Source organism: Triturus cristatus, chromosome 2_2, assembly GCF_964204655.1.
Source record: "Triturus cristatus chromosome 2_2, aTriCri1.1, whole genome shotgun sequence".
Taxonomy (NCBI): domain Eukaryota; kingdom Metazoa; phylum Chordata; class Amphibia; order Caudata; family Salamandridae; genus Triturus; species Triturus cristatus.
This window is the reverse complement of record NC_140582.1, coordinates 514,104,207-514,122,861: the sequence shown is the minus strand read 5'-3', so window position 1 is coordinate 514,122,861 and position 18,655 is coordinate 514,104,207. Positions and strand designations below refer to the sequence as shown.

At 42.2% G+C, this 18,655-nt stretch overlaps 1 protein-coding gene across 4 annotated transcripts in view; it reads left to right on the top strand.

Annotated features, from left to right (window-relative positions):
• PRMT9 (protein arginine methyltransferase 9) overlaps positions 1 to 18,655 on the top strand; it is a 227,033-nt gene that overhangs the window by 41,413 nt on the left and 166,965 nt on the right. For 2 of the 4 annotated variants that reach the window (XM_085641632.1, XM_085641634.1), the window contains exon 3: positions 14,315 to 14,551. The exons of the other annotated variants lie outside the window; for them this stretch is intronic. In XM_085641632.1, coding sequence (XP_085497758.1) covers positions 14,315 to 14,551 — 237 coding nt within the window. The remainder of the gene's footprint in view (positions 1 to 14,314; positions 14,552 to 18,655) is intronic. 4 annotated transcript variants of the gene reach the window in all.

Genomic DNA, 18,655 nt, shown 5'->3' with positions numbered 1-18,655 from the left:
TTATCAATATGTGGAGGTAATGTCCTAATACCTTGTAAAATCGTACCTCCCACATATATTTAGGCTTGGAAATATGATCAAAACTTAAGTCACTTATATATAATCCATGGCTGTCAGCCAGTCTTCATATGGGTAGGGGAGGTGCTTTCAGCTAAATAGTTGACTCTCCTCCGAGCCACATTGGTTGCGCAGCACAAAAAATCATCTCGTCTCCTGATAATAGATTGCACCTCAATTAGAGGGTTCATATTTTGGGATGCAACATAACTATTACTCGGGTTCTATCCCAAGCTCCTTCTATGTCTCACTCCACTTGTCAAAGAGAGGGGGACAGTCTCAGGCCAAATGCAGGAAGCCAGCTCTAAAGCGGGCACATTTGGTATAGATATCGGGAAGAATGAGTTCAATGTAGTGTAGTTTCACAAAAGTAACATCAGCCTGATGAAGAAATTTAAGGTGAAGTAATTTAAGTATGTAATTCAGTTACACTTTTTACATTTTGGTACAGTTAGCCATTATGTGCCAGTCAGAACGTGTCTAATTTTTTTTCCCCATTTCTCCCACCATGTGACACATTCAATATTCGTACAATGAACATGTTAAAATCAAGTCTGTCATTTTCAGATTTTATGTTTACATATTTTTGTTGTTCTGATAAACCACTACCTACCATGCTATATTCAGGACACCAGTCTGGAAAGCACCTGCATTCTTCTGAAATGCAATGTCACACTATCCTACATTGAAATATTTCCAGAACAAGCCATTATTAACATCTCTGTCAAGTCAGACCCAAGCTCAAGTGGAGCTTGGCATTGATGGGAGGACAAAGAGAAACATGGATTTAAATAACTTCCCCAGAAGTATCATATTAAACGCCCAAATTCTTTAACCTTAAAGTAAAACATAAAAATGCAATTTCTCTGAGTATTCCTGGGTTTTATGTAGTGAAATTAGCTCGTACAGTTGTGCAGCACATAGTTCACGTCATAGCCTCTTTCTCCTCGAGCTCTGCTTGCTTTCTTTGCATACATATAGTACTTAACCACCTCCTAGATTAAAAAAAATATATAAAACATTTTATTCAATTTTTTTTTAATTTAACATACAAATTTGCCAACATTACTGCGTATGAATGCTATGTTGAACAACAACATTCAGGTAAAACCAAGATTAATGACATTGGATCACCCTCTGTCCACTTTAATACTTTCAATCTTGCAGTTTCCGGTCACTGTCTTTGGTTCCTCCACATATGCCAACCTTTAAATATAACAGCCTCTAGATTTGAAAACATAAAAGCTATTCTTTAGTCTCAAACCAACATTCTGGCAGTATACCAGGGGGACGTCTCAATACCATGGCGTTAGAGTTCCTTTTTATTTAGTTGTAGGCCTTGCCTGTGTTTCAGAGATGCAGGACTCTGGTTTGTGAACACACATGTATTTGAACACATGTTCTGTCGAGTTGCACACAGGAAAATATTTTCTTTTTCTTCATAGCTGCATTTGTTACCAAATCACCGAATACGATCCTCCAATTTGGCCAGCACCATGCTCATGTGCACCCCTTAATGTACGGGGCTTTTGGCGGGTGGGCATATTTCTTTTGAAACTGAGGTTTCAGTGCTTGTTGTGCCATCTAGACCAGCGATCTCCCAACAGTTTCTATCACAGGAACTACTTCTATTAACTGAAAATAGTCCACAATTGCTTTGACTAATGTTGCAGTAGTGACCACTTCAGATACATTCACAATCGTGGCTACACCTTGCAGAATTAATAGTAGTCACCACCCAGATATGTCATAATATTGAGTGACAACATACTGTAATTAAAAAATGCCATAGCCAGAAAATTCATAGATACGAATGTTAACTTCACATATATTTATCTTGAAAATATGTGTATCTTCAAGGTACACAGATGTGTAGTTAAAAAAGTAAATGTAATTATGCTTACTATAAATGCCTTTGTGATATTGTGGTAGTCGATATTCTGGATGCAATATTTTGGCTAGAGGATATTTAAAACTTTATATTGTAGTAGTACACCAAACAACCCAATGCATAAGTCAGGGTCATTTTTAGCAACGTCAGGAAAAGCTTCATTAATAGAGAATACTTATGCATGATTAATGAATAACAGCCACAGCAGAAAGTGCCCATTGGCAGAAAGTAAATACTAACAGCTATAGCTCTCCTCAGCTCTGTTTGAACTATCATTCAAGCAGCTTTAATATGTTCGGAATTTGTGATCATTTCACTTTCAAACAGCAGCATATTCGTTTCTTAAAATACATTTTTTAACATCAAACATGCTCTTTCTGTATTGGGTTAACACCTTCCAACAGCTTTGTCTTTTTCTGAAAAAAAAAACTAAAACCTCTGCATCCATGGTCCCCAAATGTTAGCTTATGATTTTTCTAGTATTTGCATCTTATTGATAAAGTCTGCACCGCCTACACAAGCATTACCCTCACATGCCAAGGATACTCACCATAATGCCAAAGAGCCCTACATTATTCCAAGGATCCCCACCATTATGTCCGAACCACTCCTGAGGGGCCTTGATTGGCATTTCAGGCTGGACTGTTTCCATTAGAGCAATACCAGTGCTGATCTGGATATGGCTGGGTCTAATCTGAGGTGTCATCATGGGGAACATAACGGTGGGTTGAAATGCTATCCTGAGTGATTGCCAGATGTAGAGTATTTTTAAATCACCCCCATCACGTTTTTTTGTGGTTGGGGGCCATACTTGTGCCAAGGCTGCGCTACATGCTAAGAACTACGACATCATGTCCGTCATGGGCTTGATTTCTCCAAGGATCGGCCTTGATAATGTGATAGATGACCTACTCTCATTATGGTCAGAATAACTGGTATTATGCCATGATTTGTCCAACGATGTCCATCATAGGCCAGTATTTACCATTATTTTGCCTGTGAGATAATTATGTCAGAAATAGTCATAGTATGTGACCGAGATTAACCCTTTATACCGTGGCCTCACTATGCATTTGGTGTTCCCTGGCACCAGGAGTGGCTTCCATGGTGAGTCAGTGTCTTTAATAAGGAATTCACCACCAATCACATACGCAGCACATCCATAAGAGAACACATATGTATACATAAGCAGAGAGAAACATTCAAACAAATATGCATAGATACGTGTGGACACCACTCTCACTGTATAAAACAAACAAGGTAATTGCGTATCTCTAGCTCAATCCAGCCTCTACTGTCCTTGGCTACAGACCTGCTAATGCACAGTTAATATATAGTTCCACTCTGTCTCCGACAGTCCCACACTCTAGAGAATTTTCTTTGGCTATTGCTAGTACTTCTTTTCTGGCCCGGTTTTCACAGGTACTGTGTGATCGATAAACTGGGGCTTGAAATGTGTCCAGTTTCCTTGTTACATTTTTAAATAGGCCACTCCAAGGAGACAGAGATTTGTAGAGTTGCCATCTTCAAAGTAGCTAGAACCACTGAATTACATTCATACTTTGCTGGGCTGCCCTTCATGCAGCTAATTTCAGGACCCTGTCAAGCTACCAATTGATCATTAGCTACTCGCTGGACATCTGAGTGTGTGAAAAATATCTGTATCTCTGATTTCAGATACACTTCTGTGGCTAGGTACACATCCCCAGAATTAAGACATTGGAGGCCTTTGTCTCCTTCTCAAAGAACTCCACATGTTTTCAAGTTTTGCTATCTTCTGGCTTCTGTTAAGTTTTTCCCCATGGGTGTGCATAGTTTTTTCTGTTGTTGAAATGTGGCAGTCCTAAAGGTAGATGTCCTGCTCAGTATTGGAGATGCAGTCTTTGAGAACCTTCATTACCTTTTTCTAAGAAAGGGAGGTCTCTCAGTGTTAACTATTAAGGACTTTCCTTGTGTAAAAACGGTTTATGGGATAGCAGATAAGACCAAGTCCCCCTTCTCTGGAACCTCTGGTGTCATGGACTTTGGGGGAAAATAGCCACCATTTACTTTGAGATTCCGCTGTTCTCCTTGAAAGGCATTTTCATTAGCAAACTACAGCATTTGAGCCTGGCGATGAGTCTTCACTGTACACAAAGTAGAGAAGGTTTGCCACCACCTGCTTCTCTGCTCCAGCTACCACTGCACTCTCCCTCATCACTCTGTAGTGATTCAGCCAGTCTCAAGAAGCAGCTCCAGAGATGGAGCTGCACCTGAGAGACAAAAGAAAGTGACCATGTTGGTGTCCTGCGTGCTGCACCTCGCCACAAAAGGATTTTAGTGTTTGGTTGACTATCCTGTGTTCTACTGGGACGTTATGGAACCGAAAACCTATCACTGTATAAAAGAGAAAAATAAACTGAAATACTAAAACCGTGTCGGATGGGAGATCAAGCCCCATTGATGAAGCTGATCTAGTGTAATAAACTCACCATCAATAAAAAGCCCACCAAAAGTATTTTCACCCAGTTTCTCCATATTCTAAAAAAAAATATTCTCAGGGCTCACCTTAATGCCTTCTGTGAAGGCTAGCGGAAGGATGGGGATTAAAGAGTAATACCACCCATGCGCTTCGACACACCATGCTGCGTTCTTGAATTGATTATATGTCGGCACTTGGGAGTCAACTGAGACGGAGAGAAATGGGGCACAGCCCTGCCAGTTATTTTTTCAGTCAGAGTGCAGCCACTCAGCAGTAGAATGGTTCCAGTAATGAGTGTGAGCAATCAGATAATATAGCTCTCCAGATCTGCAACCTCACTCTCTGTCCCTCTCCCCTTTGTTGTATGTTACCAGCTTAACACTAGGTAGCGATCATCGAGAAATACTGTAGGGTAATTTGGCAATTCTAATGAGGAAATCACACCTAACATTGATAAAAGTAGCCATATCGGGGGTAAGGGGGTTACCTTTAATTCAAAAGCTGTTAGGGTTCACACATAATTGGCATCATATGTGTCCAGATTGTTTGGAAATAATACAACCGTTAACAAACATTGGGCCCATTTAAACCTCTTTTCTTCAGATAATTGCAGGGTGGCGACAGTAGGTGGCATCAACAGTGACTTACTCCAGTTAACATTTCAACCCTGTCAGCTCACAGTAACTGCTTATGTCAGATGTGATATATTAGATTGGGAGTGCGATTGTAGAGGAACATATCTGCATACAGGATACTCCTAGTACACTTAGTTTATACCTGTCCTTATCTTGGTGTGCCTCTTCAATCAGTCATAGCAAGGGCAAATCGGAGAGGTAACTAGATCACCGGATCCCTTTAAGGCAGAATGTCATGCATCTTGGAGTGCATGAGTTATTGGATATACATTTTATGCCTACCTTTACGCCTATCCATATGTGCGTTGGCCTCCTATAGACCAGATATTTCTGTGTGTCAATTAGTAAACTACCAATACATTGATTTTTATTTATTTTTATTTTTTTATTTTTTTTCGTGTGTGAGAATTACCAATTTGGTCCATTTTACTCTGTTATACACTTGTGCAAAGTACAGTTTTCAAAGTTAGTTGCACTGAATATAATTTGTACATTGTGTTTTGTACTATTGACAGTGCAGAATGTCAATCCACAGTTGCTCAATCCTGGTTTACTTGCACGCACATTTCTGCTTAGCACAACTTGTTATCTCGGGTTGCAATACAGCTCTTAAAAAAATCTGCTTTCAGGTTTTGTTACTGCTATTTGTGCACACTATCATGAATTGGGATAACAGAATGAAGGTAACATATCTGGTTGGTCAATTTGATAAGTTCTTACTGATATATAATCAACCTGGAATGAATGAGCTTAAAACTAAAATGTAACACTTTTTCCTACTAGGTTAACGTACAATTTTATCCAGTAAAATACATTTGACCACATGTTGTCAAGGCCATGCAGCCTATAGTTCCTCCATCCTGTAAAAGTCGTTCACCAAATGTTCCTTGGTTGTGATGCCCTGTATCTTTTTATTTTTAGTTTGGCTACATTGATTGGTCTTGCTGATACTTTACACTAGGCGTGTGCAAAGAATTCTGGTCCATTGGCAGAGTTTGTGGAGTTTTGCCCACTTGGCGCGGAGTTAAGCATAACTGTGCGAAGTGACGCAGAGCAGATTTTTTTCTCTAAGGCGGCTGACCAACATTAAGTTGGTGAGAGCTTGCAAGAAAAAATCGTGCACTAGGCCTCCCAGCGAGATTCCTCAAAGCGGGCAGTTGCGGCAGGTCACGACTGTTTGCATCGAGAAATCTGCCGCTCGCATTGAGGAAGCTGCCCCTTGAGTAGAATGTCTTCTCAAGTGGCAGAAAACGGCAACGCCCTCTGGCGCTATGCCTAATGCAATTTGCACTTATTTTACAGTGCAGGACAAACTCCCAGCACTAGAAATCAGTGCAAGCAGCGCAACGTACCAGACTCTGCTGCTGGCGGAACTCCGCGGAACTCAACAGAGTTTTTCCGGCACTTCACAGAGTGGAACTCCGCGAACTCCGCCCAGGCCTACTTTACACTTAAAGTGCCCTTGGATTCTGAAAGTCTAGAACTCTGTGAAGGACCTCTGAAGTAACCATTGACCCCGAGTTATTATTTGGTTCCAATCTAAAATGTATTGGAGCCTGAAACGTAGCTCTGCTGAATGTTCTTGTGTTATCTGGGTCACCTGTAAGCCCGTGCACATTTTACCTGAGAGATCTGTTGTGTGTGAAGGTTCACTTTTCCTTTCTAAGGGTGACGCAGAATGTCTCTTGTTGGTTTAAGAAGGCCCACTCCCAAGGTCCTTTAACAGAGCCAATACCATAGCTACCTTAGGTGCAGTTGTTCCATTTATGTCCTTGTAGGTCCTCATCTTCTCTCTGGTTGTCATTGCAAATCAGTCTTTCTCACGAAGAGGATTTCGGAACCATTGATGAGAGCGGAACTGGAATAGCAAGCATGCAGAAAAAATATGGAACTCTTAGTACAAGACAATAAATATTCATACAGACAAGGACAGGACTGAGGACAGCATCGATATAGAGCTTAGGAACAAGCAGTAGCTAAGGAGTAAAATACGATACCGGGAATCAGTAAATTTAAAATTTGCAAAGCTAGTAACGCAGAGTAAGCCAAAGGGCTGAGCAACAAGCAGACCATGTTTGAGCAGCGTCTCAAAAAGAGGATGCCTTTTTAGAACCCAGAGATTCAACTATACTTTGATTATGTCCCTTCATCTGTGCTACTCCTCTGAGTTGCCACGGCCTGATTCTGCACATTGAACTCTTTGCAAACGCAAATTGTCTAGGTACATCTGGCCCTAAAGGGTTAGTTACATAGATCAGAATGCATCAGTGTGATAAATCAGACTGGATTGACTAGTTGGACAAGGATTGCAGTGAATCAGTGAGTATTCTTTAGTAACCTTGCCTGAAGGCTGAACCCTCAGGAGGACCACCTGGGGGTTTAATCGTCATTTAAATCCTTCCTTTTTTTTCTAGCTGGTCGGTCACTCTACCTTTACTTTGTTTTATTGACTGAATCCCTTCATCAACTGAATTTTCTTAGCTTTGATCGTTCGCAGACTGACGTCAGATTTTAAACACTGGGGTACATGGCTGCAACCTTGTTTTACAGGATTCTCAACATCTTAATAAATTGCTTTCCGGTTGGAAACTTGTGTGTCTTGTAGGTTGATGGCTAATCAAATAAATATATCCTCAGAGTGCCAGGACTTAATGCGTGATCTCCAAGCTGTTGTAGCTATGCCATCCATTATTCTTTAACATGGACAAAAGTTGAATGATATCATTGTTGGGTGTATTAAGAGAACCAGAAGAAACTTGGAATCCTTCAGCAACGATATACTGGGAGACCTACTGTGGTGTTCTGAACCTTCCTGTCAGCCACAGCTTCCAGGTTCTGGAATGTGGTGAAGGTTGCTAGGCACTGGTTTGAACTGTTTGAGTTCAGTTATACTCAGCCTACTGCCGGATGGGGTCTCTATACTTTTATGGTCCTGAATAAACTTATCAATCAACAAACTACGTGTCAGTTCTTCTTCACAAGGGACCCACTTCTACATTTTGGCGACGACTTACCTACGCACTGTATCTGACCGTAAGAGGCCCCAACAGCTACAAAATCACAAGGCGAAGTGAAGCTTCTCTTACTACTTCCTACAACCTCAGCCTTCAGTGCTAAACTTTTGCCTTCCTGCTGGTGAGACTCTGCTGTGTGTCTCCTCCTTCAACGCTTCCCTCCGTTGGTCCAGCGGAGTGTTGTCTGGTGCGCACTGCCGACTGGTGGCATTGACGAACGGTAGGGCACCATTTTATTTACTTCTCACCTCTGTCGTGATCGCTGCAACTTTGCTTTCTTCACCATACTTCCTTGGATGGTACATGCATGGTGCCTTTCCATTGGGCCTTCAACTCGCCAAGCACCTCCCATTGCTGCCTGACGTTTCCTGACCTCTGACACGTGTTGCCTAATGTTGCCTTGACCTTATGTCAGCAAATCGTCCTCTGCCGCATGACACTCTTTGAGGTGCATGTTGTTTGCTGTTGCCTGGGTGTTACATCATCAAGCCAACACGTAACCGCCTTTTTCTCTCTTCAGGCTAACATGACGTCGCTGCCATCTTCTTTTCTTGCCTGTCTTTGCCTAGCTTGCTGTCATTCACGGTAGGACAAGTTCAGCGGTTCTGGTTTGTTTTGCGCGCCGACGCGCACAGCTGACCTTCACATAATTTACATTTCCTGCTCGTTAGCTTCTTCAGCACTGATGCGCACAGCTGCACTTTCTTTCATAATTTGCTTGTGAACTGCAAATTGAATGTCTACAAAGAAGTAATTTTTACTCATGCTGGCAACAGCTTCTTTCTTGTTACACAGGTGTGTCGTTCACACTGATACACACAGCTTACTATTGTGTGTGTAGTTTCTTCGCTGATGCACACAGCTTATGGTGTTTGCTACATAATTTCACTATATCTTCATCTACTACGTTCGCTGATGCATGCTCATTTTTAATATTTGTTTTTCTTACTTCGTGTTCTCATTTCACATAATACTTACACCAAGCAAAATGTCACAACACCTCTTATTTTTCTAATCTCTGCAGGTTGCCCATTATGCTCGAGTTTGTGGTACCTCTTTGAGCGCTGAGCGGAAAACCTCTCTCCTCATGCATTGTTTAGGATCTGAGGGTCAAGAGGTGTTTGAACATCTCCCTGAACTATCTGATAGTTACTCTGCCACTCTCAGTGAATCTGAAATTTGCATTAAACAACTGGACTTGCATTATCTTCATAAAGTAAGCACGGTTCTTGAGCAGTATCATTTTAGAAGATGCATGCAATGGCAGGAGGAGTCTGTTCATCAGTACATAACGGTTTTGCGCAAATTGGCCTCTACTTGCAACTTTGGTGCTACTTTGGAAGAACGCTTGAGGGATCAATTTATGTTAGGGTGCGTACAAGACAAAATGAGGGATGCTTTATGGCAAAAAGACACTCCCACTCTTCTAGAGGTTATAACCATCGACAAGAGTCATGAAAATTCCAAAGCATGTGTCGATATTATAAAGAAGGACTCTTCAGGTGACAAGAAAGAAAATTCGGAGGTGAAAGTGGTGGTTGATAAGCGTGTTAAACCCAAGACTGGTTTAGCTCACAAATTTCCCTCTCAGAAGACCTTTCAAGGCAAGTGTTACAGGTGTGGTGACTCAGGTCACATGGCCAGTTTTAAAGACTGTCCAGGCTGGAGAGTAATATGCAAAACTTGTGGGACAAAAGGTCACGTCTCCAAGTGCTGTAGGTCAGAAAAGGATCACAAGAAGGTCAGGGAGGTTGATCTTTTTGAGGAGGATGTAGAAGAAGTTATCTTTGGTCAAGTTACAGAAAATATACGTGATGGGCCTCATGAACTGGTACTGGTTAATGACGCACCTGTTTGACTACGGAGCCAAGATTACGCTGGTTCCAAAAGTTTTTTTATGAGTGCAGTTTTGTTAGGTAAAGTCACTCTTTTAAAACCTGACATCAGACCTAAAGGGTATGGTGGGGTGATCATAGAGTTACTTGGTTACTTTTGAGGCACAATTGATTTTAAAGGAAGGGTCATCCCTGGGAAGATCTATGTCTCAATGAAAGGTGACTCACTTATAAGTTGGGTTCATCAAAGGGATCTGCATGTGTTTCTTGACCCCAATGAGAATCCTCCCATTTGTCTAAAAGAATTGGCACCTGTGAGGGTAGTTGACAATTCCATTAAAAATTGGATCAAGGATTTCCCTGCAGTTTTTGCTAGTGACCTAGGTTGTTTTTAAAACTATGTGCATCGCATAAGGGTTAAGCAGAATATAGTTCCAAAAGTTGCCAAGGTTAGGAATGTGGCACTACTGGTAAGAGTGTTACAGCAAACAAATGATGGACGGAATGCTGATAATGCAAACATTCTCGCCCAGTCAAAAGATCTGGGTTAAATCCATCGTTCTTTTGCCCACTACGCCACCCCAGTTTGGACCCAACCATATGCAAATCAGTCTTGAGCCTGTGCCCCATGGGAACAGTCCAGACCGAACTGCCAGGTCAGGTCCTCCCTGGACCGGAAACAAGCATCCTGGGACCGGTTTCAGGGTATGTCACCCTTCTTCATCCAGGCTAGCTTGAATCCAGTGGCACAGTGAGCAAGGGACCCAAGTCTGGGCATACCCATTCCACTTAGGGTGAAAAGTGTTACAGCAAACAAATGATGGACGGAATGCTGACAATGAAAACATTCTCCCCCAGTCAAAAGATCTGGGTTAAATCCATCGTTCTTTTGCCCACTACGCCACCCCAGTTTGGACCCAGCCATATGTAAATCAGTCTTGACCCTGTGCCCCATGGGAACAGTCCAGACCGAACTGCCAGGCCAGGTCCTCCCTGGACCGGAAACAAGTATGCTAGGGCCGGTTTCAGGGTATGTCACCCTTCTTCATCCAGGCTAGCTTGAATCCAGTGGCACAGTGAGCAAGGGACCCACGTCTGGGCATACCCATCCCACTTAGGGCGAAAAGTGTTACAGCAAACAAATGATGGATGGAATGCTGACAATGCAAACATTCTCCCCTAGTCAAAAGATCTGGGTTAAATCCATCGTTCTTTTGCCCACTACGTCACCCCAGTTTGTACTGGGGTGAATGTATGACATTGTTCTGCATTCTGTCCATCAATAGTTCTTTTTGCATTTGTCACCCCGAGTGGGACTGGTATGCTCAGACGTGAGTCCCGTGCTCTCCATGCCACTGGAATCAAGCTATCCTGGCTGAAGAGGGGTGAAACCCTGAAACCGGTCCTAGGATTCTTGTTTCCAGTCCAGGGAGGACCTGACCTGGCAGTTCGGGCTGGACTGTTCCCATTGGGCACAGGGCCAAGACTGATTTGCATATGGCTGGGTCCAAACTGGAATGGCATGGTGTGCAAATAAACGATGGATTTAGGCCCAGATCGCTGTACTGGGGTGAATGTATGACATTGTTCTGCATTCTTTCCATCAATAGTTCTTTTTGCATTTGTCACCCCGAGTGGGACTGGTATGCTCAGACGTGAGTCCCGTGCTCTCCATGCCACTGGAATCAAGCTATCCTGGCTGAAGAGGGATGAAACCCCGAAACCAGTCCTAGGATGCTTGTTTCCAGTCCAGGGAGGACCTGACATGGCAGTTCGGGCTGGACTATTCCCATTGAGCACAGGGTCAAGACTGATTTGCATATGGCTGGGTCCAAACTGGAATGGCATGGTGAGCAAAACAATTATGGATTTAGGCCCAGATCTCTGTACTGGGGTGAATGTATGACATTGTTCTGCATTCTGTCCATCAATAGTTCTTTTTGCCTACTGGTAAGGGAGCATGAAATCTGAGCTGGATAAGCTTCTGGCCAAAGGTAGCATTCAAGAAGGTGAGGCAACAGAGTGGGTCTCTCCGGTGGTGATGGCCCCTAAGGCCAATGGTGAGGCCCGGCTCTGTGTGGACTTGAGAGAGCTTAACAGAGCAGTAATTGTTGACCACTATCCTTTACCCAACATAACTGAAATGTTGTGCTCTCTTGAAGGGGTAAGGCATTTTCCTCCTTGGATTTAACCTCCGCTTACCACCAGGTCAAGCTTCATTCTTCTTCATTCTTCTTCTCAGGACCTTTAAGTTTCTGAGGATGCCCTTCGGGCTCATTTATGCTGCCTCCGTTTTTCAGAGGGTGATGGAGAGCATCTTTAGAGGTCTTCAGGGTGTCCAAGTGAATCAAGACGATGTGCTCATTTTTGGGGTCTATCTGGACCAAAATGATACAAGGCTCAGGTCTGTGTAGAAGAATTTGCAAGATGCTGGTCTCATCCTTAGGACTGATAAATGCAAATTTGATGTTAAGGAGATAGAATACCTTGGGCATTTTTTGTCAGCTGCAGGTATCAAACCAAAGGCGGCGCTTATGTGTTCAATTCTCAATTTACGTTCACCGTCAAGCAAGGATAGGTTAGTGAAGTTCTTGGGAAAGGCCGAAGTTTACCACAAATTTGTTCCAAATTTTGCAGGGAAGACCTTATGTCTAAGGTCTTTATTAAAGAAAGGGAGTGAATGTGTGTAACTTCTTCATGTGTGGTAGCAAGCTTATTCCACCACTTGCTTTGAGGGAAAAGTTGGTCAAAAGTGCTCATGCCTCAGACATGGGTATTGCCAAGACCAAGGAAAGGATCAGGGAGGCTTATGTTGACAGGCTTGTTCGGGAGTGTCCTGAGTGTGCAGGTTATGACAAGATACTCCAGTGTAGGACACAACCTATGGTCATTAGAGATCAGGCTGCTGTTCCGTGGTCTGATATTTCTATAAACATTTTTGGGCCGGTGAAGCTGAGATCTCAATATTCGTTATGTCATTGTGTGTATGGACTTGTTTTCTCTGTGGTCTGAAATGAAAGTGGTGAATTCCGTGGAGTCTGCTGTTGTGGTTGAATTTCTAGAAGAACTTTTCGAACGTGAAGGTTTCCCGCAAACGCTCTTGTCTGATACTGGCGTTCATTTCACCTCTGCGGTCATGGAAGATTTTCTGACCTCAAGGGGGATTAAGCACAAGAAGGCTGCCCTGTACCATCCACAAAGCAATGGTGTTGTGGAAAGGTTCATCAAGGTACTTAAGGAGGCTATGCAACAAGCCAGGTCCTGTGGTGAATGTTGGGAGGTGGCTATGAGGAAAAAGGTCAGGGAGTATCGATTCACTTCTCATTCTTCTAATGGCGTGGCCCCTTTTTATTTGTTCAAAGGTAGGATGGCGAATGTTGAAGTGGCTCCGTCTTGGGTATGTGCCAAGAAAATGCTGGTGGATGACAAGGTGGGTAGCACGGAAGGTTGGAGAGAAAGAGAGAGAAATATAATGAATGAGAGGAAGGTCCGGTACAATGAAAGAATGGCAGTGAAGAATACTGTAATTAATGTTGGTGACTGGGTCAAGATTAAATCTCCCAGTAAAACATGTGGAGGTTCTCAATTTAGTCAGCCATTTCTGGTGATCAAGATGTTCAAAAATGACATAAAGACAAGTGATCATAGGATTTGGAATTTTTGCAAGGTGGTGAAATATCATCCTTTATCACCTGTTGATTCTGCTGCTACCACTGGTGAAACTTTTATGAGTTTAGGGTATAAAGAGCCTAAGACTTCTGAAAGGAGGTCTAGACCGTGCCGTTCAAAGCGCATTCCCCTCCGTTTACTGGAGTTTGTTTCTTGAATCATTTTTATGTGCATTGTTTTGTGTATAATATGCTTAGATTCTTTTCTCCAGTTCTTCAATGTTTCTTTTGTTTTTTCAAAAGTTTATATCTGCTGTTTGGGCTGCAAGGGGGAAGGAGATGTGGTGTTCTGAACCTTCCTGTCAGCCACAGCTTCCAGGTTCTGGAATGTGGTGAAGGTTGCCAGGCACTGGTTTGAACTGTTTGAGTTCAGTTATCCTCAGCCTGCTGCATGATGGGGGTCTCTGTACTTTTGTGGTCCTGAATAAACTTGTTAATCAACAAACCACGCTTCAGCTCTTCTTCACAAGGGACCCACTTCAACACCTATGCATAATACAGGTTCATAATAGTGTTATTTGGGAATATGTGAGCTTGACTGACAGTCGTGTCACCTTAAATCTTGAACAAGGTTAACTAATAGTTCCCTCCTTATAAAGCTCATTTAACACCAAGTTATTGTTTTGTGAACATGTGTGGAACATGTCATGTAAAGGAGATTCAGTAGTGTATTGAAACAATTATTGGCACATTGTTTTACGTCTGCATGTTAAAATTTAATTTTTTGTTATGTTTGAATTTTGTTCTATATAGGATGGGCTTTCGAGATGAAGCTGCTGGGTATTTCTACAAAGCAGTGAAACTAAACCCGGACTATGTGGATGCCAAAGAGAACTTTTATCGGGTTGCTAATTGGCTTGTTGAACGCTGGCATTTTATTATGTTGAATGACACAAAAAGGAATCAGACCTATCAGAAAGCTATCCAGAAGGCGGTCCACTCCGGATGTGCCACTGTGCTAGATATTGGAACCGGAACAGGGATATTAAGGTTTGGAGTATATTTTGAAATAAATACTGGAATCTCAGTGGTTGTTTAGTCCCATATTGGCATGTGTAAGTAACAATTAGTTTACAGGTCTTGGCTACAGATGGCATTAGCGGTTAATTGTAAAAGACATATTGTGAACAGTACCATAGAGTGTACATTGGGTGAGCACCTTGCTCGCAATTGGATAGCTTTCTTGTCTGTTTCACTGCCCTGTTCCTGGTTCCATGACTTTCCTATCTAGTCTTGTTTCTCCTGCCCAAAGACATTTCTGTCTCAGTGTTTTAATTGAGTAGCATGTTGGAGCTATTTTCTCTCCCTCTCTATCTCTCCCTACTCTCCTTCTTCCACCTCGCCCCCTCTCTATAGATCTTTAAATGTTTTTAACAGTGTCAAGACGGCTGCCCCTGCATGTGAATGCAAACGAGGTGGCCATCTTTGAATTCGTTTTCTTTTGCTGTTGGAAATGCATGTAAAGATGACCACTTCTGATGCATCCACATCTGTGGCGGTTGGCTTTGAATTGATTTTCTTAAAGGAAAAGAAAATTAATTCCAAGATAGCCACCTTAGAGGCATGCACACAAGGCACTCTTCTCGGGGGGGGGGGGGGTGCACAAGCTTTTGCAAGGCATACAATATTGTCTTTGCAAGTGCTTCTTTTCATCGGGATATATAAACGGTAAATCATTTCACTAAATTATCCACTTTGGAGCGTTACTTAATTGTAAAAAATAAAGAATGTATCCCATTCATTTTACTTTTAATTCTTGTTGCATACCTTTTACCAGTGGGCATAAGTGTAGATTGCTAGATTCAAATGCAAGGTCCAAGAAGTCTAAAGCACAGGGAAAACCCATGGGGCCTTCAAAGCATTTGTGTGCCCTGCAATACAGTACATATGCTGTCTTCTCTTTTGTGATTTAGATACCCCTTTCTTTGAAGTATCGTAGCAATACAATGACTTGCGACCGGTATTCCAGTCGCAATGTGCTTATACATCTGGTAACGACTCCCCTTCCAAATTGCGATTCTCTAGCCATTTCTTAACCCATTTAGCGATTTGTTAAGCCTTCAACAAATTTCAAAATGGGTTTAAGGAATACCAAAAAGCCATTTTGCACAAACGGCTTAGTTCATATGGCTTTTATTGATTAACTAGTTAATAGCCCATTTGGAGAAAAAAGATAATGCAACTACTTTAAAGCAGGTGTTACATTTAAAAAGTATGCTTTGAAAGCCATGTCAAATGAATGACCCTCAGTCACATTAAGGGTAAACCACCTGAGAAATATCAGTGAACTGTGGTTCAACCAGCTTACTTTTTCTTTCAGGGGCTTGCTTGTAACAGTCACAAAGAAATACACCCTGGTTAAATGTTTAGATCAAGTACAGTGTACATCAGATTCCATCACATGTTTAATGCAGCTGCATCTTTGTAGGAAATTAGGTTTTTGATTGAGGTGGGTGAAAACCGTTCTCAAGCAACAACCACAGTCCTTTTCAGGGTGAACCACAAAAGTCACTAAACTAATCTGTGCTTAACCCTCTGGTAGGTTGACACAAAACAGTCAGGCTTCACTTGGAGGTACTGTGTTAAGTATTTATGCATATTTGAAAAGAAACAAGGGAACCCAAACAAGGTAATCAAGGACCTTGGGTAATAGTAAATTAAGTATTTATGCAGCACACATACACTAATCATGTGAAAACACAAGAGAAGAGATATCGCACACCAATTTAAGAAAAATAGAGTGTGTTGAGAGTTATACCCAAGGAACTTCCGTGGTCCTACTTAACTACTTAATATTGGACATCCATACGTTTGATTGATTCCTGATGGGATAACCATTTTATGATGTTTTTAATGTCACACATGTTATTTGTCTCTCAAAGTTTTTAGATGTTGTTTATTTGCTGTATAAAACTGTTTTATGTGATTGTGATTTTGTATTTCCTTTATGAAAGAATACGTTTTTTATATGATAAAGAAAAATAAAAAACATTTTTGATATTAATTGTTTTTGCACCTATAAGTTATGAATTCTTCTTGTGTATTTTTACAATTGTTTTCTGGGTTCCTATAAGTGTGTGATCAGGGTGAAGTACTGAAGTAGCTGTATGATTGAATCGAGAGCAATATTTTCCTAAAAACTGGTCCAAGAGAATTTGTTATTGAGTATTATATATTATTTGACACCAAAACAAGAAAATTCAATCAGTTGAAGCGGAGATACACAGCTTTAAAGGTTCAAGTAAAAATACTGGAAAGAAGCAGAAAGCTCTAACCACGGTTATCTGCTTGCGCTAGACCGAGAAAAAGTCACAAGTTTAGTCAGACTGCAGTGGAGTGCTGACTCGATACAGGTACCAGACTAGTCAAGCTGAAGTTCTGCCTCCTCAAAGTCCGGAGTTCAGAGTTTAAAACTTCAGAATTTCACAGGAGCTCAACTAATGCTAGCCAAGGGTCCAAGTCCTAGGGATGCACCTCTTTGGGAACAGGAACTCACTCCAGCAGAGGCCAGTGGGGCTCAGGCATGACCAGTAGCAAGGCATGGCCGGGCCATTTGCAGGTCTACCCAGGGCCAGTTGCAGAAGGTCATTTGGGCAGTTGCAGGGAGGCCTCTGGAGCTTGTTGTATCTCTGTACCTCAGAACAAGAGGTCAGCCAACTGATCCTTGAAGTCACTTTGGTAGACCTGGGATCAAGCAACAGGGCAAACTTATGAGGTACAAAACAAGCCTCAAGCAGTAGGGTGGCCTCTGATGTACAAGGACATCCTTCTTGGCCTCCTTCGCAGGTCCAGGAGTGAACAGAAGAGGAGTCTGTCTGGGGCTCCTATTTGTGCACCTGGTGCCAGCTTTGAAGTGGAGGAAACTTTTACAGTCCACTCTCCCGCAACCTCCCCCCCAACCCCCCCCCCCCCCCCACACACACAGAGGATTCTGTAATTTTCCTCCTCCCTGCCTAGGCTCCAAAGGGTCTCTAGGGTGACAAAGGGCTAGTATGAAGTTTTTTGTGTGTGCGCTGAGGCGGCAGCTCCCTTGAAATGTAAGTGGGACAGGGAATAGCTCTGCCCCACACATTCTGGCAGGAAGGCCCAACCTGACAACACTTAAACCCCCTTTGTCTCACTGTTTTGGCCAGCTGCCATGCTAGTCATGAGACCCAGGATACATGCTGTAGGCACAAAATAGGGCAAGAAAATACTAGCTTTCTAAAAGGGGCATTTAAAGAATTGTGACTTCAAATCAGACTTTACCATTAAAGAGTATTTTACATTGCATTTCTTTTGAGACCAAGCATGAAAATTCTTTGTGCTCTCAATCAAAACCTACCACTTATTAAATGTAATAATGTAACCCAATGTTTTCCTATGGGAGACGTAGGCCTCACAGTAGTGAAAAATTATTTTTTCACTACCAGGACCTGTAAACCTTAAACGTACATGTCCAGCTTTTTAATTGCACTGCACCCTGCCTAAATGGTTGTCTAGGGCCTGCCTTAAGGGTGACTACTATCAAATAAAAAGGAAGGTTTATGCCCAGCAAAGTCATTTGCAGTTTACAATTGCATACAGGCTGCAATGGCAGCCCTGAGACATGTTTTAAAGGGCTACCGAAGTGGGTGGCACAATAAGTGGTGCAGGCCCACTAGTAACATTTAATTTACATGTCCTGGGCACATGTTGTACCTCCTTACTAGGGACTTATAGTAAATTAAATTGGCAATTGGTTGTAAGCCAATGTTAACATGTTTAGAGGAGTGAGCACAATTACTTGAGCACTGGTTAGCAGTGGTAAATTGCATAGAGTCCTAAGGCCAGCAAAAGGGAATTTCAGCAAAACAGGAGGGGGAGAGCAACATTTTTGGGGGGAAAATCACCTTAAGGCTGACGGGTCTAACCACCTTGTTTGCCATAGATTTTACAGCAGCTTCAACTTTGCAGTTTCAGATCTGTTGCGTCTTTCTGATGCAAGTTGGAAAAAAATAGCCTTACACCATAGCAGCAAAATGATTAATATCTATTTAACCACTTTTATGACAATTACATTGTTTTGCAGTTTGTCTCTGAAATTCCATCGTGCCTTGTCTATTTTTTTAGATG